Below are 21,555 nucleotides of genomic sequence, written 5' to 3'. Positions count from 1 at the left end.
ATAACATTTTTATAAGTTTCTTTTATAACAGATCTAATATAAAAATATTTATCATCATCTGTTTAACGTAACAATTTGAATTTAGGAGGATTATTTCAAAAAAATACCTTTTTTGAATTATTTATTGTTAATATCAAGTCAATTTCATAACATTTAATAATGACATGAATGATTATATTTGAACCACAAAGTTCACCTAAAATAAAATATGGAAATTGATGAGAACAGAATATTAAGACAAAAAAATTATTAGAAGCGTAAAAATAAAAAATATCAAATTTAAATAATGTAAAAAAGAATCTATATATAAAGATGTGAGTTGTAAAAATAGAGGGATACATATATATAAAGAAGAATAACATGCATGCATGAATGTTTATTCACTATATCATAATTTGCTCCGGCCATATGATGAATTTAGCGGCAGTCGGTAGCTCCAAAAGTTTGCATCGGTGCCCCTCGAACACATGGCCTGATTTCTTAAGCCATAAGTATGCCGAGCACATTATCGTCCAATTCCATCAGCAACGGTCATACCTAAATTGAGACATTTTCGAATTATAAACAAACAATCAACGAAATACTATTCATCCATACATTCTCATTTATATATAAAAGAAATTTTACATAAAAAAAGAAGAAGAAAAGAATAGTTGAAATAGCAAGAGCAATAAAAATAATGATTCTTATAATTTTGTTTGGCTGTCTATATATAGAAGAGCAAAAAATCATGATTATCTAACAAAATTAATTCGTATTTATTGCATTCAATTTGAATAAGTAAGAAATTATCATATTTTAGTTTAGTATTTAATTCAAATGATTTGAATTTGACTCAATACATATAATTTAATTTGATTTTATTATTAGTTAAAAATATCTCAGTTGTTTATTTTATTCATAAATTTATTATTTTGATTATTAATAATTTAATCAAATCAATTAATTAATATACATAACTAATATACCTAATTTGATTTAATAAATTAAAAAATAAATTTAAAAATATTACCAGAGTATTAAAAGAAATAAATTAGAAAATACTATTAAAATAAATTGATATAAATTATAATAATTATGTAATCTTTAAATACTAATCAACTCAATTAGTTGATATAATTAATCTCATAATAAATTGTATTTAATGAGTTAAAAGAAATAAAATGAAAAATACTTTTAAAAGCATGCCACGTCAGCTTTATCATTAAATGTAAAAATTCGGTTTTTATATAATAGAATAGATGTAAGCCGTAATAAAAAACTCAATAACACAAAAGAAAACCTCATAATCTTATCTAAATCTAACCTTATTTTCACTTTTTACTATTAGTCACATTTGAAAAAAAAAAACTGCACAACCTTCTCTCTCCCCTTCCATTTCCGCCATTGCGCCCCCTCTCCCAACCAATGCCGATCATTCTCGATCGTAGGAAGAAATCGCGTCTCCTCCCACTGAAGGCGACGTCCACAAGACCACAAACCCCACGAAGCGGGCCTAGAAGTGGTATCGTTGCGTCGCAGCCTACCGCCGAACCGCACCGTTACGAAGTCCTGGTCAACCTTGCCGAAAACCTTCTGTTGCGACATCACTGTGTTGCGTGGCCCACCGTCAATCGAATGTCCACCGGCCCCACCTCCACGCCTCGTGTGCATCATGAGAGACAATCAAAACCTCCTTCCTTGCCGATTGCAAAGGCTCCATAGACAAAGAAATGCCACTTGTGTGCATTCTTTTTCTCTTTTTAGCTATTTTTTAGATGTTTCTTCGGGAGTAAATGAATGTTTCTTTTTGTGTGGGTTATTAAATGTTTTTTCTCAGATTTTTGGAATTTTTTTCTTGGATTTTGTGAGGGGGAACCTGGCGATGCGTGACGAGGGCCTGCCCAGGAGTGCTCGAGAAGAATTGTAGACGAGCACACGGAGAAGAGGAAGAAGAAAAAGAAAAGGAGGAAGAAAATGAAGGTGTGCAGCGCAATTACTATGGGCTTATATTTTTTTAATTTAGGTTTTTTTAAATTTAAAAAGTTTGCTCGAGTTTGGCTGGTATATCTAGCAAAGTTAGTGTCCTATTATTAGAAGATAAATTTTATGATATATATATATATATATATATATATATATATATATATATATATAAAAGAGTAATACTTCAAAATAATGATAAAAACGCACATCCTTTTCCCTTGGCTCTGTAAAATGACCTGAAACCCCAAACCCTCACCCAGATTTTACAAGGTAACCATTCATCTTCCTCAACTCCATTAACGTTGACTAAAGTCTGTAACGGTGGTTTGACAAAGTTGTTGGCGACTAGGTGGTGGCGGTGGTGTATCGTGCATATCGCTATTGTTGGAGGTAAGTTTACTATTTTTTTTCTGAATTAATTTGGAGGTGAAGATTGAAGTATGACGAACATACATGTCATGTGTAGGGTAGATCAAAGATAGTGTGTTGCTAGTGTAGGTTAGGCCAGGGTTGTAAAGTGATATAGGTTATGCCGTTTCATAATAACGTTAACAATGTCGGTGTTAAAAAATTGCATTCTGTTTTAATGTTCTTGTAATATGTTCGTTCCTTGTTTAAGTTGTGATAGATTTTTATTTTGTTATATTTAGATGAATGAAGATGTGGTACCCGTATTTCACCACAGTGGAAGCGTTGTTAGAGACAATAAGGGGGTACTTGTGTACATCAATGGAAAAGTCAAGAAGTTTTCTCCAATAGACATTAACTTGATATGTTTCTTTAACCTGAAAAAACTTTTTTAGGGACTTGGGTTACCATGGCTACAAGGCAATGTTTTGGTATGATCCTACCTCTGCTGACCTAAAATCTGGTCTTCACCCAAATTACGGAGACAAAGAGATCAGAGCTCTACAAAAGACCCAGACTTGCAAAGTGTATTTATGTTAATTCTTGTTTGAGATAAATAAATTATTGCGAATAGCATGAAGTAAATTGCATGCTCAAATGTGTACTTTGTATGCATTAAGAGTGTATTTAAGTGAATTCTTGTCATACTAAGATTATGTTTACACAGGAGCAATGCAAGTTCATCTGCACTATTGGCAGTGGAGCACATACCTCAATCTCCTCCGTTATTTGATAAATTGTATATTTGCTTAGATGCTTGCAAAAAGGGGTTCAAGGCTGGATGTTGTCCTTTGATAGGTTTAGATGGGTTCTTCCTGAAGGGTTTTTATGGGGGACAATTATTGTCAGCTATAAGACAATACGCGAACAATTATTTTTATGTGATTGTGTATGCAGTAGTTGATAGTGAGACAAAGGCAAGTTGAAAATGGTTTTTGGGATTGTTACAGGATGATCTTGGGCAATGCACTAATGATGGTTGGAACTTCATCAGCGATCAACAGAAGGTATCCTTGAATATCACATAGGTTTAATGTTCTAACTCTTAGTGTTTGTTATGTTTACTATCTTAATGTTTTGTATTCTTGCTATAGTAATCACTGTTAAGTATGTTTTTTATTTTCATATTTAGGATTTTTATGCATGTTATTTTTTTATCTGTTTGAACTGTGATGCAGGGTCTTTTGCCAGCACTAAAGGAGGTTATACCTAACGCACATCACAGAAACTACGTTAGGCACATTTGGAAGAATTTCACAAATAAATACAAGGACACACAGCTTAAGAACGTGGTTTGGGCATGCGCCGAAAGTTCAACATTTGCAGAGTTTAATGAGAACATGCAAAGGTTGAAGAGGATGAACGAAGACGCATGGGCTTACCTTGCAAAATTGGATCCAGAATGCTGGACTAAGTCAAAATTCAGCCACTGGCCTAAGCTGGACAACATCACTAATAACATGACAGAGGTGTAGAATGCCAAGATAGTGAACTATAGGAGAAAACCTATTCTAACAATTCTAGAGGAGCTCTAATGTTATATTATGCGGAGGATGGCACAACACAAAAAGGCTCTAAGCACGTACACTGGTGTAGTTGCTCCTGTACAACAAAAAAGAATGGAAGCCATTGTGAAGGACACCAAGCTTTGGACTGCTCAATAGACTGGCGATGATGCCAGACATGTATTTGAGGTGCAAATGCACATGAAGAAGCTGGGAGAGCACTTGGGTAACAGTACATGTAACATGTGGCAACTTACAGGTATAACACTTAAATTTATGCATTTTAATTCTTATTGTGACAAATTGTATATCTAATTGTTGTTAATAATCACTTATAGGTAAGGTTTTGAAAATCGGACTGGTCATCGAACCGCTTTAGTCACTGGTTTACTGGTTTATTGGCCCAATCGGTCCAATCGGTGGTTCAACCAAAAAAACCGTTTTAAAATAAAATAATAAATAAATTATAAATAAACATCCTAAAATATAATTATAATCTAATATAAATTTTAAAATATCTTCGAAATTTAAAACACTATAAAATATCATCAACCAAATCCATATGATCTTATCAAAATACAAACTCTAAAGTTAAATAGTAAAAAAATATATCTAAATATTAAATCTCAGCATCATTCGAAATAGGAAGATTAACAGGCAAGTTATTATTTACAGATGTATTGTTATTAGCAATTGCTTCTTGATTAATACTATTAGCCATAACTGAAATTAATAAAATAGATACAAAATTAAAAACAGCCGCAGCACAAAGAGAAACAAAAAAATCATCAATAAGACACCATATCTAAATGGAGTAAATTCTGTCTACACTCTACAGCATTCAGCAACAAACAAAGCCATCAGCAACCAGCAACTAGTAAAAGTATAAAACATTAGAGCAGCAAATTTGAACAAAAAAATTAGGAGCCATCAGCAACTAATAAAACAACCAAACACTATCAGAACCATTGAGCAATTAGAAAACACTAAAATAGAATAACAGACTAAGTGACTAACAGAGCCATCAATCCATCAACAAAATTGTGGTTAACAATTAAAATCAAGATACAAGACAGATTCATTAGCAAATTTGAACAAAAATCTTACAGCCATCACCAACCAGCCATCATACAAGACAGATCCATCAGCAACAGGTAATTACAATTTACAAAACATTACAAGAAAAATGGAACAAAAATTGAAGAAGACTGAAGAAGAAGACCGAAGAACAGCAATTTTAGAACTTCAAAGTTCAAACCAAGAAGAAGACCGAACATTCTTGGAAAATGAAGACGAGAAGCCACTAACCTAGGTGCCATGCCGAGAAGCCAGTGACGATGAAGAGTGAAGACGATGTGCCGTGCTATTGGGTTTTGGACACGAGAAAGAGGAAGAAGGCAGCGGCACTGAGGATCTGGGGACAACGGCAACGCTGAGGACCTGGGAACAGCGGCAGCGACGATGAAGAGTGAAGACGATGTGCCAAGCTACTGGGTTCTGGACACGAGGAAGAGGAAGAAGGCAGTGGCATTGAGGATCTAGGGACGACGGCAGCGCTGAGGACCTGAGAACGGTGGCAGCGACGAAGGGCTAGGGTTTTCTACTTTTCCCTTTGCTTCAGATTTCTCCAGTGACGAATGATTGGGGAAGAAAGGATTGGGGGGGTTTGGGTTCGCGACAGACCTGCTTTCTTTCTTTTTTTCAATACAAATCATTAAAACGTGGTTTAATGCGAACCGGGCAGTTATCGGTCTGGTCCAACCGTCCGGTTCGCCGGTTCTCAAACGGTTTTTCTTCTAACAATTTTTCATAGAGGACCGGACCGTTTTTATCACTAGTCCCTGGTTGAACCGGTTCGACCAGCTGATTCGGTTCGGTTTTCAGAACCTTGCGTATAGGTATTCCATGTGTGCATGCCATGGCTGTTATTGCGAAAAGGGGAGACAGAGCAGACACATATGTGCACAAGTGGCTGAAGATGGATGCTTTTAGAGCAACATATGGTCTAGGGGTGTTTGCGGTGCGGTTTGGTTCGGTTTTTGAGAGAAAAGTCATCCGATCCGATCGTCTAATTTAACTGCGGTTCGGTTTGGTTCGGTTTTTTTGTCAAGGTCATCCGAACCAAACCAAACCAATTAAAATCGGTTTGGTTTGGTTCGGTTTGTTCGGTTTTTTAATCAATTCAAGAAAAATATTACCATACTATTTTGCAAAGTCATAACATTAAAATCGACAAACACAAATACACAATAGTTAACAAAGTCTTGATCTAATGAAATTTAACGACAAAAGAATTCAAATACGACAATTAAAGAAGTTTAATAGTTCAACACAACTGAACAAGTTGGATACAAGTATATGTCTGTCCCCACTACTATCTAGTTCACATCATATCTATTTCTTAATATATCCTTTCTTCTATGTACTTTAGTAATGTGTGGGCTCCTAACATAATCTTTTTCATCCAAGTATCAGACTATATATAATAGTATTGGCTGTCTTTTTAGAAAGTACAGCAGATAGCTTCAATAATAAGTAGTTATCTAGACACATAAAAGATTTCTTAACACATGCAACACACATAAGTAAAAAGTACTTTGAGTTAAACTTTAAGCTTCCTCTTACTTGGACGAATGCACCAGCTTGAATAATAAAGATCAACTCGTTTAGGTTTGTTGTGCCTTGGCATAGACGGACAAGGGACACCCTAAACAAATTGATATAAGAGATTAGAAATATAATATAAATTCTCAATCCCAAAAGAATGAAAAATCATATCTAGCTAAGAATAAGATCAATATCATTTTTAGCTACAAGCTATTCCATGTCAAGGGAAATGACTTATTGAATCCCAATAACTTCACTTTAATATTGCTACGAGGTTGAGTAAACAATAAGGCAGCACACTTCACAATATTAGTGACATGGATTTCAAGTCTTTCTGTACTGATGAAGCTATAAAAAACTAGTGTGTAAATATTTGCAGACAAGGGAAGAGAAAGGAAAATGGTATGTTTTGACACAAATTATATTTCTAGAATGGATAATCAAGATGAATAAACATAATTTTTTTATGACAATAAGACAGTGATTCTTTTGAGCTGAAGTATCCTAGAAACTTGATAGTAGTCAAATTTTCAACTACAAAACTGAAAGCTAAATTGCAACATCATAAGTCTTTGTTATAAAGCCATCACCATTTCACACTATTAGACAGCAGAGAAAACATTTACAAACCTTTGTTACGCAGCAGTAAGCTTGTCCAGCATCCCAAATTTTTCTACCAATGATATATTCTCTATCACTGCAAAAGAAGGGGAACTGCAGCAAGCGAGAATTGCAATTCGCAACACATTAGAATATGCCAAAGGCAATTGCAAGAAACATCTAAATCCAAAAGGAAGTTGAGATTGACTCCAGTGTCCAGCAAATTAAACAGCAATAAACAGCAACCATATTGACTTGGAATGGTTCAAATTAAACAGCAATAAATAGCAACCATAAACAACAATAAACACTAAACAGCAACCACCAGTAAACAGCAAATGGTTCATATTGACTCGGGCTCCATATTGACAGTAAACAACCACCAATAAACAACCAGTAAACAGCAATAAACAGCAAATTACCTGAATCGGTGGCTCGGGCTCCATGTTGACTTGGGAGGAAGGCTGACTGGGAGACTCGGAGGTGCTGCCGTGCTGGGAGTGGGTTGAACTGATGATAGTGGCGCTGAGTGGGAGAACCCAGAAACACTGCTGGCGCTGGGTGGTGGCGTCTCAACGGCGACGGCGTGGTGCTGTGCGTGCGCGATGGCGTGGTGCTGTGGGTGGCGTCTCCGCGAAGAGGAAGGTTTCGGCGTGGTGCTGTGGGTGGCATCGTGCTTTGGGGATTTGGAGAAGAGAGAGCGAGAGTGACTGAGTGCGACGGCGTGGCTTCGTTTGTGTGTATGTGCGACGGGCCAAAGGCTTCGCGGTGGTGGGCTGGTGGCCTGGTGGGTGGCTGGGTGCGATGAGTATTGAGTACTGAAGAGGGAGCGGTGGCTGGCTGGCTGGGCGCAGGTCGGCAGCCGGCAGGTGTGGAGATTTGGAGAAGAGGGAGCGATGAGTACTGAAGCCTGAAGGTTAGGGTATGGATTGTGGATTTGGGGGTTAGGGTAGACGCAGTTTCGTTTGGGGGGTGGGGTGGGGCTGTCGCGCAGTTTCGATTGAAGGGGGGAAAGGGGGGGTGTGGGCGTGTCACGCGTGTGGGGGTGGGTTAGTAACGTTTACGTTTAGGGTTTTTTTACTAACCGGTTCGGTTCGGTTCGGTTAGGGTTTTCAAATGCAAAACCGAAAACCGAACCGAACCGAACAAAAAACAGCAAAATCAATTTTTTTCGGTTTTTTCGATTATCGGTTAATTCGGTTTTCGGTTTTTTCGGTTCGGTTCCTCAGTTTAGTTCGGTCCGGATCGGTTTTGAACACCCCTAATATGGTCATTCCATTAGCCCTGTCAACAGTGAAGAGTATTGGGAGAAGTCTAGAGAAATAAGCTCAATCCCTCCCAAGATTAAGAGGCCAATAGGGCGTCTAATAAAGAGAAGGAGACCAGATCCAGTGGAAAATGGACCATAGGGTACTAAGGCAAAAAAAGACCTTCAGAGTCACATGTGAAAAATGTGGAGAGTTCGGCCACAATGCTAAGACCTGCAAGGGAGCTCCTAAGGCTGAGACTAATCCTAAAGGAAAAATCAAGGGAAAATCCAAGAAAAAGTCATTTGCAACACAAGAAGAGGTTCAGGTTTCTCAATCAGCACCCGTAACTCAGGTATTCATGATTAACGCTTACCTTGTTATACTAAATGTGATATATTGTGCAGCTTGAGATCTGTGATGACATGTTTAGGATTCAATTTTTTTACAGTAATTAGTTACTCTGTTATAGGGACCAACCTGACATATCATATTATTAATTAGGGACCTGTTTGACTTATCGTATAAATTCTACAGGATCTATTTAACTTATAACATACATCATAAAGGATTTAATTGTCCTAATAAATTTGCTCATGTATGAGGTTACTCAGTATGAGGCACCAACAAATGCTACTGTACCAGATGTTGGAATGAGTGTAAATGCTGCAACTGTAAGTATGTTTGATAATGTGTTTCACTATTAATTCCTAAACACTAGATACTAATATCTTATGTTAGAATACTCATAATTGTTTACAATTCTATCAGGAAAGACAAACTCAGCCTTAGCCTTAGCAACCTTTCAGATGCCTAAAGCAGACAATAATTAGGCCCAAGAGTCAGGAAAGTGTGAGTGCTTAGACAATAGCAGCTGCAAGTAGTGGCACAATCTCCAGAATGTTCAAATTTATTCCAACTCCTAGATTGAACCTCTCTAAGAAGAAATAATGCTTTCTTGAATTTTATTGTGAAAGGGACAAGACCTTGTTTATTATTTTGAAGAAAATAGACCTCCACTTTTAATACTTTTTGTGTTACCACTTTACATCAGTGTGTGTAGAAGGAAATAGACCTTATTTAGTTTGTTAACATTTTGATACTACTTATATGCATACTTTATGTTGATGCTACTTTATGTTAATATTTTGATGCATGATATTTGAATATTCTAGTTTGGATTGTATACTATATTTTGTAATATCCATTTGGTCAAGTTACTTTGCATACTCTGATTTGGATATAGACTAGATTCAATTTAGCATCATTGTCAACCTCTAATGTTCATTTAACTAAAATGAGCCATTCAAATACAATATTTGTTCAACAAACATACAATGCTAATTGTTTAAATAACCACCACATAGATACAAAACAAAATCATAACTATAAGTGCACTTATTATCACACTACTAAACAACCTGAAAACTCTATCTTTCTTGAGTTTCAAACTATCTTCATTGCTCTTTATTAACATCTCTTCCAATTGTTTCACTGTCTCCTCCAAGCTATGATTCAACCCTACACCAAATTCTTCACCCATGCATGTCTCCACAGAGGCTAATTTACTGCTTTCAACTACATCATCCACCAGATACCCAAAAATCTCATCAAACTATACAAAAAATCACAATAACTTTGTTTTTCCTGCAATCAGAATAACAAAACAAAAATCATAACATTAGTCATAGTCCCCAATTATCAAAACTATAGCACCACAAAAATCCACCACTCTAAAGTACCTTGAAGTGAGGATAACCAAAGAACAGCCTATTTGGGTTTTCTGCTGTGCGAGACCTGGATATTACAGCATATGTCCTGCACTTACACTTAGGATGTTCTCCTCTTCTAAGTCGCCCCTTTCGGAAGCCAGTCGAACCGCTGTCAACACTGAAGACATCATCGATAGTTCTCTGACCACCAACTGACGTGTTGCCTCCACTCGCCATCACCTTCTTTGAAGCCAAAAACTCTCTCTCACATACTAAGATACATGGGTTGGAGACAAAGAGACATGGGTTAAAGATAAAGACCTAATTTTATTATGATCCCCTTTTGAAACAGCGACGTATTGCACCTCTCACAATGCTGCCATTTTATAACATTGACATGAGAAAGCTTGGGGACTAATCTGTCTCACTCAAAACGACGTCATTTGAAGAAGTCCTTAAACGACGTCGTTTTGGCCACGTGTGCATGGACTAATGTGTCCTGAAAGCGACGCGTAGCCTTTAACCTGACACGTGACACTGATCACCTCCACGTAAGAGAGAGTGTTTGCATTGATTAACCGGCTAAACCTGAATCAGGGATGTACATGGCATATATTTAATAATTTCAGGGACTAAAGACTTAGTTAATTTTTTTGAGGGACAAATCTGTCGGACGGCCAAATTTTTGGAGACCTATTTGAGATATTAGTTTATATATAATTTGGTATCTAATTTTTGTCAAATTTATTTTTTATAATAAATTTTAAATATTTAATAATTATTTATTTTTATACTTTTAACGCTGCTTCATCAACGTCACATCATCACTTGCAGCACACTTGGACCAAGGCTTTTGCATCATGTAGGGTTTTTCACATCATCGTACTTTTTTTAGATGATTATAGTTGCTAATGCTAAAACTTTTTTTAACCGGTATTAATTAGTATGAAATAAGAAATGCCATTTATACTAATTAATAGGTTGTAATACTACCAACAACAAAAAAAAACATGCAGGCACATTTTTGTGAGGAAAATGAACTAAGAGAGGAAAGGAGAATCTATAACTCGACAGAAATTACAGTAGTTCCAATGAACATGAATTAGTACTTTTTTTTAGCTCTATTTATTCCATATACTACTAACTAGTATCTCTCTCTACATCATCTCAACTTGGCCACTACGCTTTTTCTTATTGGTGGCTGCTTCAACATCATCATACATTGAACTTGCATACTTAGAGCTTGCATTCTCAAGCTTATCACCTTGACCCCATATAGCATAAGCCTCTTCACCATGGGCAGCTTCATCACCAATCTCCATGTCTTCCTCAGACATCCTCAGAGGAATAAACATCCTAATCAACAGGCATATCAAGCTTGTGCTAATGACATTCAATGTGACGACAAAGAAAATCCCAACCAACTGAATCCATATTTGTCTAAACCCTGTTTTGCTCATTCCCATTTTGAGGCCATAGAAGAGTCCAACATATTTGTTGTAAGAACCATAGAACAAGAAGTTGAGCTTTGGCACAGCAAATAGGCCTGAAAGGACTCCTCCAAGGGTTCCTGCAATGGCATGAGTGTGCAACACTGCCATTGTGTCATCCACCTTTTGGAGAAGCTTTGATCTCTTGTGAACTACCATCATTGTGAACCATGGAATTGAGCCTGATAGCATCCCCATTAGAATTGCTGCCCATCCTTGCACAACTCCTAATCAACAAAATCAACATACAACAATTGTCTTTTCATCATCACTTTCAATTTCTATAAAGCACTTAGATTCACTAAGAGGAACTCTAATAAAATGCTTTTGGTGGTTCAAAATTTCGAAATAGATTAGAGATGATTGATGAAATGTGATCAATTTTCATGTAAAGAAACGGTTTCACTTTGGTGAATAACGAATTACATTTTATTACTTTGTATAAAATTTAAATTGAATTCAAACTAAAATATTGGAGTGACCATTATTCATGATATATAGTATCATAAGTACTAATATGACATTTGCTAGGATCCAAAATATAATTAAACTAAAATTGAATATTCTAATGCTCTAAATATGAAATTGTAATAAAATTTAAATCATAATATAATATGATCTAGTAAAAATATTTAAAATTGATTGACTTATTTAAAATTATAATATTAAAAAATTTTAAGTATAGTAAAAATTCAGGTGCAGTCTAACTTCACTTGATTATTGAGAGTCGTTAGATAAAGATTTAGTCAAATCAGTCAAATTATTTAACTCTCTCAACTATCAACTTCACATGAAGTTGACTTGACTACCCTTGAGTTTTTACTTTTAAGAACTAGGCCCAGTTTGGGTAAATAACTTAAATAAGTTCTTTTGGAAAATGAGCTTAAAACATAAGAACTTTTATTAAAAGCAGCATATAAATAAGTTATTTTGTATTTGAATTTTTAGTTATAAAAGTACTTATTTTGAAGTTGTAGCGTTTGGATAAATAACTCAAAAAATAAATTTTTTTATAAAAGAGAATGAATATTAAAATAACCATGATAACAAATACTTTCTAATATTGAATGTTGATTTTACATAACCTAATCACTAATATTGTGTATGATATGATAGGTGAAAATAAAAAATAAATATAAAATGCGGTGTCAATGTATATTTTATTGCTGTTTTTTATTTTTTCTTTTTACTCCTATTAGAACTCTCTTCTCCTTTATTGAGGTCAAGAACTTGTTATAATTAACTATGAAAATACTAATAAGCTATAAAATTACATATGAAAAAAATAAAATTAAAACTGAAATTTCATACCACACTTGAATACAAATTTAATAATAAAAAATAGTGATAAAATGATAAAAAAAATTTAAAAGGAATATATGCAGTCAGTTGTTCAGATGTAATATTGTCTGAAAATATGGAGTATCAATACTTCCATCAGATGTTATGTAAAAATGGTGAGACTTGGAACATTGCGTGAGAATGATGGTGGAAGGCCAGTGCTTCTAGCAGACCTTGTGTGAAAATGATGATGAAGGGTCAGTATTTTTCATAGAGTCAAGAAGGAAAGTAGATTTTTTTGTTTTAAAATTAATTTTTTTTAAGTAAGTGGTAGAATGACTTCTCGATGAGCAAGAAGTCATATATTTCTACTTCTTCAAAAAACTGCAAATTAACTTTTCGAAAAATTAAAAGTTTTTTTTAAATAATGCCAAACACATAAATTATGACATCCAAAAGTAAAAAAAAAAAAAAGTAGATTCTGCTATTTCCCAATAGCCTACGAACCTGCGGCAGGGGTAATGCAGACCAAGCCGGTGATCATGCCTTGAACAGCACCAATGACGGAGGGTTTGCGGAAGAAGATGACATCAAGAATGACCCAAGTGAGCAAGCTGGTGGCAGTGCAAGCATGAGTGTTCAACACAGCCAGGGAGGAATCCAGGCCTACTGAGTAGGGGTCGCCGCCATTGAAGCCGGTCCACCCCATCCAGAGTAAACCAGCCCCAGCCAACATCAGTAGGATGTTGTTTGGAGGAAACCTTTCTCTATCCTTGTTAAGACGTGGTCCAACCTGCGTAACAAGCATTATTTGTTAATCATATTCATGTATATATCAGCATCTTAACTATTATCTTTATATAAAGATATTCATATAAACACTCTTGTGTCTTATGATCATATATTGCTTACCCAATAAGCAGCAGTGAATCCAGCAACACCAGAAGACAAATGAATAACATATCCACCAGAGTAATCAATTATCCCAAGCTTGAACAAGAACCCATTTGGACTCCATATACTGAATGCAGTGAAGGTGTATGAGAAAGTGAGCCAAAGAGGCACAAAAGCCATCCATGCATAAAAGTTCATTCTTCCCAACAAAGCACCAGCTATCAAAATCAATGTTATGGCTGCAAACACACCCTGGAAATACACCATTGTTGCATTTGGGAACATCCCTGAAAATGCAGGGTCAAAAAGGTACTTTTCATCAAGTGCAACCGCAGCTTTACCCCAAAATGGTGCAAGCTTATCACCAAAGGACATTCTATAACCCCATACAATCCAACAGAAGAAGACACATGCAAATGCATACAAGCACATGAACGCTGAGTTCACTGCCCATTTTTTCTTCACTGCTCCTCCATACAAGATTATGAGTCCAGGAACACTTTGAAGGCCGACGAGTGTTGCCGCGACGAGTTGCCACGCATTGTCGGCTTTGTTCAACCAATCAGGACTCGAAGGGGATGGCATGATGTTCGAAGGCAATGTGGCTGCCATGTTTTTTTATGTTCTCTATATATTTCCTCCTATCTTGTTAGTATACTTTGTTTATCTGGAAAGGAAAAGAGAATGAATGGGAAGTTTTAGAGGTGTAATATGGTGCTTTATATAAATTGAAGGACTTTGTTTAATTGCTTTTGATTCTCTCGACATAGCTGTAACCTGTTTCATTTTTTGTCCAAGGTTGTTACATTGTCTTAGGCCACTTCGTTCTTAATAATATTTTTCTATACATTGATGACGGGTATTACAAGTGCTTTTGTTATTAACGGCATCTCCAATGCTCATCATTTTATAGATTTCCTTTATTTCTTGGCGGTTTTGGCACTCTCTGCCAATCACAAAGCTGAAAGACGTCGAGGTACACCATTTAAATATTGAGTCTTATTATTGTTCTAAAGACATTTTAAAAGGTACAATTTGAGAAGAAAAAATCCTTTTATCCTTCTAAATTTTTTATGATCACTAATCCTTTTTAAAGGATGAATACTGAATAGATAATGTCACGCGAATATAAGTTCACTTGACATGGGGAAAAAAATGGCAAGGGAATCCAATATGGACTATGGAGTAGCTGAAAGACCACAACTGGAATTTAACCTTGTGAATAAACGAATTCGCATTTTGTCTTGACGCACAACTGTGGAGGGTTTTGAAAGGGTGCAAGCAATTATGCTTGTATATTGCTAAAGTAAAGGCAAGAATCTGTGTACTGGTAGTACTGAATCTTGCATCACTAAAATTTCATTATTAATTATCATAAACTTTTGGAATTTGGTAATTTATCCTATCGAAAGATGCAAATATATTGGGATGACTTTACTATGGGAAACTTACATTATTAAAACAACTCTAGGATGATTCAACAAAAGTATCAGCCGATTTTAACATGGCAAAATCAAAACATTATTTATTACCAATTATTCCTCGAATAAACTAAACACACAAACTGAAAAAATGGGCACTACAGTTTTCCTCAACATGAAATATTGTCATTAAAAATATTATAATTATATAATAAAGAGTTGTCTACATGACTAATCGGGATAACGCAAGCATACAAAAATTTAATCAGACAGGTACTGGACCACCACTTAAAACTTTTTCGGTACACTGGATTTTAACGAATTCATCTTAGTAAAACAAAATTGAAGGGCAAAACAGCTGAATATAAATTACGGTAACTAAATATAGTAAACTTTCCCGAAATCCACCACTCTAGTCGTCATCGGCAAATGTGGTCTTTTTTCCTGAACACGGGAAAATCAAAATCATCAGAAATTGACATGGAAAAAAACAACACATTCAGATTGAGGAGAACAAATTGCATTGATGCATATAATCAATCGAAAGCTAAAATGGTAAACATAATATGAATAAACAATATTCATTCAGCGAAAACTATTAGGTTATAGAATGTTGAAACTTAAGTATCCATCAAATCCTTAATTCTCAATCCTCAAAACGTAAGCAACAATCAATGTCCGAAAAAATCAGAGCAATGGGAAGGAAATTGTTGCATGTACCTTCTGCAGCAAATGTCGGTTTATTTCCAAAACCCCTTCCACCACCTCTTCCTCGACCACCTCTGCCTCGATCACTACCACCCCTTCCACCACCAAATCGGCCACCACCACTCCTTCCTCCAAATCGACCACCTTCATTACTCCTACCTCCAAATCGACCGCCACCTCTTCCACCTGAACCAAAGCCATCAGATCTAGGTTTGGCTTCTTCAACTGAGAGGTAATAACCACCAGCAAGTTCAGTCTCATTGAGTTCTAGAGCTTTCTTCATGCTAGAAGAATCCTTGAAGTCCATGTAGGCAAAACTGTAAATTACACCTGGTGTCAGTTTGCTAAACTCAAAGCAACACGTAACACAATCAGCATCCAACTTGAGAAACAAAGGATGCACAAAAACTGAAATAGCAAATCTTTCACACTAAAAATAAACGAAAAAGAAAAAGGATTTGAAGAAGAAATAAACCCTTTAGGACATCCAGACTCAAAATCTTTTGGGATTGACACCCTCGAGATCTCCCCGCACGAACCAAAATGCTCATTTAGGCTAGCTCTTATCTGCAACCACAATTTTGGCAGTATTCAAATATGAATTGCAAAAAGAAACACATGCAAGGGAAGCAGCAGCCAACATGATAGAAATAAAATTACCTCTTCTTCTCCAAGAGATTTATCAAAACCCCTTATGTATATAGTTTGACCAGATTGACGCTGACCACCTTTCTGGAAGGAATTGCTGAAATTGCAACAAGTATTACAAAGGATAAAGAGAAGGAAATAAGTGGAAGCAAGGCATGAAAGTGAGTGGAGAAAAAGGTTATAGAAGTAGATATGAGGCATGGGAGGAAGGGAGATGATATAATAATTACCTGCCACCAGGGGTATATGCACCTCTTTCACGAGCTAAATCAAGCCTAACAGGACGATTCAACAACTCATGCTCATTCAATTCAAGAGCCTGCAAGTACAAAAACCAAAAGGATTATCAATACAAAACCCCAAAAATCAACAAATACATAATTTAAACATCATCTTTTCAAAGTAAAAAGGGATGGAGGGTAATCAAACAATAGATTGCAGTGATACATATCAAACAACACTATGGAGGAGAAAACAAATCAATAAAGCAATAGCAATTAGTTAACAGCATAGAAACAGCAAGGCAGTAGTTGGGAAAAAAATAGCTTCAAAATGAATGAGAAAAGAAATCAGCAAACTGAACAGATATTACAACAATTAAACTAACTTCATATAAAAAAAACATGATAATTAGTTAACGCGGGCCAATAACTTCCAACAACAGAAGTACTCAAAAAGAAATTATTTAATTTTAACACACTATATTTGACAGGTTTTAGAAATGTTGCTAGCAAAAGCTACGCAAACACCACAAATAACCCATTATTCTGTAGATATTTGAGGAGCAATAGCTTACACTTTGTGCCGCCTCTGCAGTAGCAAACTCAACATGTCCAAAGCCTTTAAACCTCCCAGTATCGTCAACAGAAAAACGAACATCAACAACTTCTCCACAATCTTTGAAAAACTCCTCACTGAACAACAGTAAGATGACATCATAAGAAAAAGAATACACTATAAACAAGGAAATATAAGAGATACAATACATACACGTCAGATCGTTGCACATTAAATGACAGGTTTCCAACAAATAGTGTCTTTGTACCACCTGTTGCAGCACTAGGTGTAGAAGGGGTTTTAGGCTGCAAAGCAAAGATATATCACCATCAAAGATATTAGAACATTTAAAAAGAATTAAAAAATGAGACCAGTCACATACAACTTTCTTTGCTGAGTCAGCATCAACCATCTCCACATCCTTAGCCTGTTTCACAAGAGGAAAATACATTTAGTGCACAATCACAAGACAAAGCAAAACAGGCCTTCAAACAGCAATATTAAAATACAAAGAGAGTTGCTTACACTTTTCTGAGGAGTTTTAGAAGGTTTCTCTTCTTCCTCATCACTGTCATCTGAACTATCACTGCTTTCTTTTGAAACTTTCACAGGCTGCAGTGAATAGCAAAAGAAATTGAACACAGCAAAATAATAAACAATGGTTCACATAGTATAAAATATTTTTAAAAAAAAAACACGTGTCTTAAAGTACATAATTCAGATATCTAAATTGAGAAATTTAAGTTGAATATAATGGAAGAGAGAACCGTAGCAATTAACACTACATAATACAAGTAGGAAACTAAGGCACAGAAAGAAAAGTTGATCAAGTAATAACTCTAGATATCAAGACAGACCTTCTTTTTTGGCTCGTCATCACTTTCATCAGAGCTCTCTTCTTCATCAACATCCATTTTTCCCTGTAATAGAAAAGTGAGTCTTTTCAACAATCAGCAAAAGTTGTCCTATTAACGAAAATTTTTAAGTTAATACTATCACCAGTCATGATCTTCCACAATTCTCAATAGACAAAGGATAATATAACAATCATGAATCCATAACATAAGCTTGTAAAACATGCCAAATTAATTAAAACTAATACTAATATCTATATACACTTCAATGTTAGATCAAGTGTATATGGTGAATTACCTGACCGGAGCTTTTAGCAGTTTTCTGTACCAATATAGAATGAATAAAAAATGAGAAAGTAATTCAAATAATAGTGAAGCAATACATAAATCAGGTAAAGACAAATTACAACAGTAGTACAAGAAGATAACACAAACACACCTTTTCATCTTCAGATTCACTATCAGATGAGTCCTGTAAATTCAGATTGAAAACACATTTAATGTAAAAGGACAAAACATTAACAAGTATATATGTAAATCAAGAATAAACCAACTAACCTCTTCCTCATCCGACTCACTCTCACTAGAATTACTAGACTTCTTGGCAGGCTTTGGCACGGGTACTGACTTGGCATTGGAAACAGTCTTGGGAGCAGTTTTCTGTAACACCAAAAGGTTAACTATTGTCATACAATGATACAACGGTACCTTACTACAAATACCAACCAAGTTAGGGATAAAAAAATGTAATTAAGCACATTTTGAGAGCACGTAGTACAAAAGGGAGCTTCAACTCAAAAGGACAACAAAGAATTTATTAAAAACAATCAACAAACTACAATATTTACCTTCTCATCTTCGGAGCTGCTATCATCAGAATCTGAACTGTCACTGTCATCGTTCTTCTTAGCTATAGCAGAAGGCTTGGAAGCCGCATTTGCAGTAGGTTTTGCACCCTAAATGACATAAATGATACAATACATTCCAAAAGTTATTTACAACAAGTGAACAGGTTTATCCCCTAAAGAGTAAAGACTGTGTACACAAAGTTACATTTTCTTCATCATCAGAGCTTTCACTTGAATCATCATCTGAAGTTTCAGTTGTCTCAACTTTCTTACTTGGAACTGCAGATGATTTGGCTACTGGTTTTTTCTCATCCTGGAACAACAATTTATACATGAGCATCAGAGTGCATTAAAAGAATAATTAGAGCATGGGACATAATAAAAATAATAAGACGTACTTCTTCATCAGAGCTACTATCAGAGGATGACTCTGATTCAACCTTCTTAGCAGGCACCTTTTTGCTTGATTTTGCTTTCTGGATGATTCCAACATCCAATTCCTTAATTATTTTATCCAAGAAAAAGATAATCATAGAACAGATATGTTAAGAGAGTTTTTTGTTTACATTTTCCTCCCCAGAGCTGCTGTCCTCAGACTCAGAGCTTTCATTTGGTTTCTTTGCAGAAGCAGATCCATTCTTAACCACAGCAGGCAGCACCTTGGATTTGGGCACCTTTGAACAAAGAAAGACAAATAAATAGGCATCCTAGCTAACAATAAAACATATATCAATGGTTAACATGGGGTACTGTTTTACAATCCCTTAAGATTTACTCACTTCGTCGTCATCAGAGTCATCATCTGAGGATTCAGAACTTGAAGAGGAAGCTGGCTTGACTTTCTTTGCTGGAGCAACATTTTTTGCAGCCTGACTTTTTGGAGGAGCCTTTGCTGCAGGTTTCTGAGCAAAATAAAAGAGAGAGATCAGATGCAAGCAAAATGGGACAATTTTACACCCTAAAATAATAATTTGTCATAATGGTAAATGCCAGTGCCGTACCTCATCTTCAGACTCTGAAGCAGAATCATCAGAGCTAGAACTACTAGCTGGCTTGGCTTTCTTTGCAGGGGAGCTTAAAGTGCCGTTCTTAGCAGGCTGCTTCTTTGAAGCAACAGCAACTTTGGTAGCAGGTTTCTGATCCCAAAACAGTTACCAACGAAATAAGCAGAAGAAAACAAAGCAACAATATTTACACTGACATAAAACTTAGTTTTATTCATATCCAATACCTCATCTTCAGAATCTGAAGAAGAATCATCTGAACTACTTTCCTCCTTTTTCTTCTGCACCTTCACTTCCTTCTTTTGCTTCTGAGCAGCCTCTTCGATCTTCTGTTTCTTTAAACTAACTTTCTTCTCAAGTTCCTCATCTGCCTGCCTCTTTCCTGTGATCAGAATCAGTCAAGAGAGAAATCCAACAAAAAAGCAATGAGTAACGAAACTTCCAACCAAATACCGACAACGAATGAAAGAAAAAAAACTTCCAGTGAACAAATTCATAACATCAATACTCATATGCCTTAACCATACCAACACATATCAATGAAGCAAGTCTAAGCACGTTAGAGAGGTAAGTAACAAAAAAAACTCTTTATAAACCATGTACCAAAAGCAGCAAATCAAACTTAAAAAAAAAACCATCAATATCAAAACGTAATGACGAAGCAGCGACGTAGAGAGAATTTTCATACCCTTTTTGACAGGTGGAGCAGTCTCAACCTTCAAAGAAAAGAGCACACAACGCGTTAGTTATATCGCGATAGACGAATTGAAAGGAAATAGATATAGTGATAGAGAGAGATAATACCTTGGAAGCTGATTTCTTGCTAGTCTTGGCCATTGTTGGAGCAGAAGAGAGAGTAATCGGCGAAGTTGGAGGAAGAAAAAAGGGAGATGTTATGGAGGCTCTGCAAAACCCTACGTCTGATGGATTTTAGGGTTTTGGAGCAAAGAGAGAAGTGAATAAGGTTACGGCTGCTTCGTTTATAAATACTTGCGTCTCGCTGCGTATTCGGCGAAGGGGGTTAGGGTTTTGAAACTGGCTTAATGTTTGTGGCAACTGGCGCCAAAGCTGTGCGTTTTACTCTGTCTAAATGAGAGGAGTTAGATATTTTTCCTCCAAGTCAGCATATTGGCCCACATGCTTGGTGGCTTTTATATTCAGAAAATTATAAATTTATAATTAAAACATAATCATATATTATATTAAGTAATTTGATAATTTTTAATTATTATTTTTATATATTCATATAAATAATCATTATATTTTGTATTAATATTAAGGAATAAATTTTAATAAACACTAAAAGTAAAAATATTTTATATATGTATTTGTATGATTAAAAGTAATTACATTTAATATTTATCATACAAATAATTATTTAAAATAAGTAAATAATGTTATTTTTAATTTGATTATTATATTTTAATTATCAACGGATCAAAATTCAGCTATATATATATATATATATATATATATATATATATATATATAAACAACTCAAAAAAAAGCAACCCATCTAAATCTGCAGAGAATTATAGCAAAATTATAATAACAAAAAAATCATAAACAACTAAAAAAAGATTAAG

The 21,555-nt window shown here is 35.4% G+C and overlaps 3 protein-coding genes and 1 long non-coding RNA gene across 9 annotated transcripts; 1 reads left to right on the top strand and 3 right to left on the bottom strand.

Annotated features, from left to right (window-relative positions):
• Positions 1-1,196: 1,196 nt before the first annotated feature.
• Positions 1,197-9,360, top strand: LOC112789010 (uncharacterized). 6 transcript variants are annotated; one of them, XM_072232269.1, is made up of 6 exons: positions 1,197-1,962; positions 2,315-2,355; positions 2,616-2,678; positions 2,769-2,900; positions 3,324-3,380; positions 3,552-6,586. In XM_072232269.1, the coding sequence occupies exons 3-6, from the start codon at positions 2,620-2,622 to the stop codon at positions 3,568-3,570; spliced, it is 267 nt and encodes an 88-aa protein (XP_072088370.1). In that variant the 5' UTR covers positions 1,197-1,962; positions 2,315-2,355; positions 2,616-2,619; the 3' UTR covers positions 3,571-6,586. The 6 variants fall into 6 exon arrangements, 5 of the variants coding, with proteins under 5 accessions (XP_072088370.1, XP_072088369.1, XP_072088371.1 ...); XM_072232268.1 differs by having other exon boundaries at positions 2,226-2,355; XR_011879466.1 differs by lacking the exons at positions 2,315-2,355; positions 2,616-2,678; positions 2,769-2,900 and adding exons at positions 8,947-9,006; positions 9,104-9,360 and having other exon boundaries at positions 3,552-4,137.
• LOC140183698 (uncharacterized) lies at positions 6,132-8,124 on the bottom strand. The gene is made up of 3 exons (XR_011879467.1): positions 7,508-8,124; positions 7,116-7,199; positions 6,132-6,585 (listed from the first exon to the last, which is right to left on the bottom strand). It is a non-coding gene; the product is annotated as an uncharacterized lncRNA (long non-coding RNA).
• Positions 9,361-11,065: 1,705 nt separating the features above from the next.
• On the bottom strand, positions 11,066-14,592 carry LOC112789009 (ammonium transporter 2 member 5). The gene is made up of 4 exons (XM_072232273.1): positions 14,487-14,592; positions 13,728-14,376; positions 13,323-13,608; positions 11,066-11,761 (listed from the first exon to the last, which is right to left on the bottom strand). Exons 2-4 carry the CDS (start codon positions 14,319-14,321, stop codon positions 11,202-11,204), a joined length of 1,440 nt encoding a protein of 479 aa, XP_072088374.1. The 5' UTR covers positions 14,322-14,376; positions 14,487-14,592; the 3' UTR covers positions 11,066-11,201.
• Positions 14,593-15,294: 702 nt separating this feature from the next.
• On the bottom strand, positions 15,295-21,035 carry LOC112789008 (uncharacterized). Its single transcript, XM_072232271.1, has 22 exons — positions 20,774-21,035; positions 20,658-20,685; positions 20,197-20,351; positions 19,967-20,101; positions 19,745-19,867; positions 19,532-19,639; positions 19,364-19,441; positions 19,171-19,278; positions 18,966-19,073; positions 18,676-18,777; positions 18,557-18,589; positions 18,416-18,439; positions 18,121-18,183; positions 17,789-17,875; positions 17,646-17,690; positions 17,477-17,568; positions 17,283-17,400; positions 16,717-16,805; positions 16,499-16,583; positions 16,314-16,405; positions 15,851-16,155; positions 15,295-15,574 (listed from the first exon to the last, which is right to left on the bottom strand). The coding sequence occupies exons 1-22, from the start codon at positions 20,804-20,806 to the stop codon at positions 15,543-15,545; spliced, it is 2,043 nt and encodes a 680-aa protein (XP_072088372.1). The 5' UTR covers positions 20,807-21,035; the 3' UTR covers positions 15,295-15,542.
• Positions 21,036-21,555: the final 520 nt, after the last annotated feature.

The sequence above is a fragment of the Arachis hypogaea genome, chromosome 3 (assembly GCF_003086295.3).
Source record: "Arachis hypogaea cultivar Tifrunner chromosome 3, arahy.Tifrunner.gnm2.J5K5, whole genome shotgun sequence".
In the NCBI taxonomy this organism is placed as follows: Eukaryota; Viridiplantae; Streptophyta; class Magnoliopsida; order Fabales; family Fabaceae; genus Arachis; species Arachis hypogaea.
The sequence above is the reverse complement of the archived record's forward strand: the minus strand, read 5'-3'. Positions and strand labels throughout refer to the sequence as shown.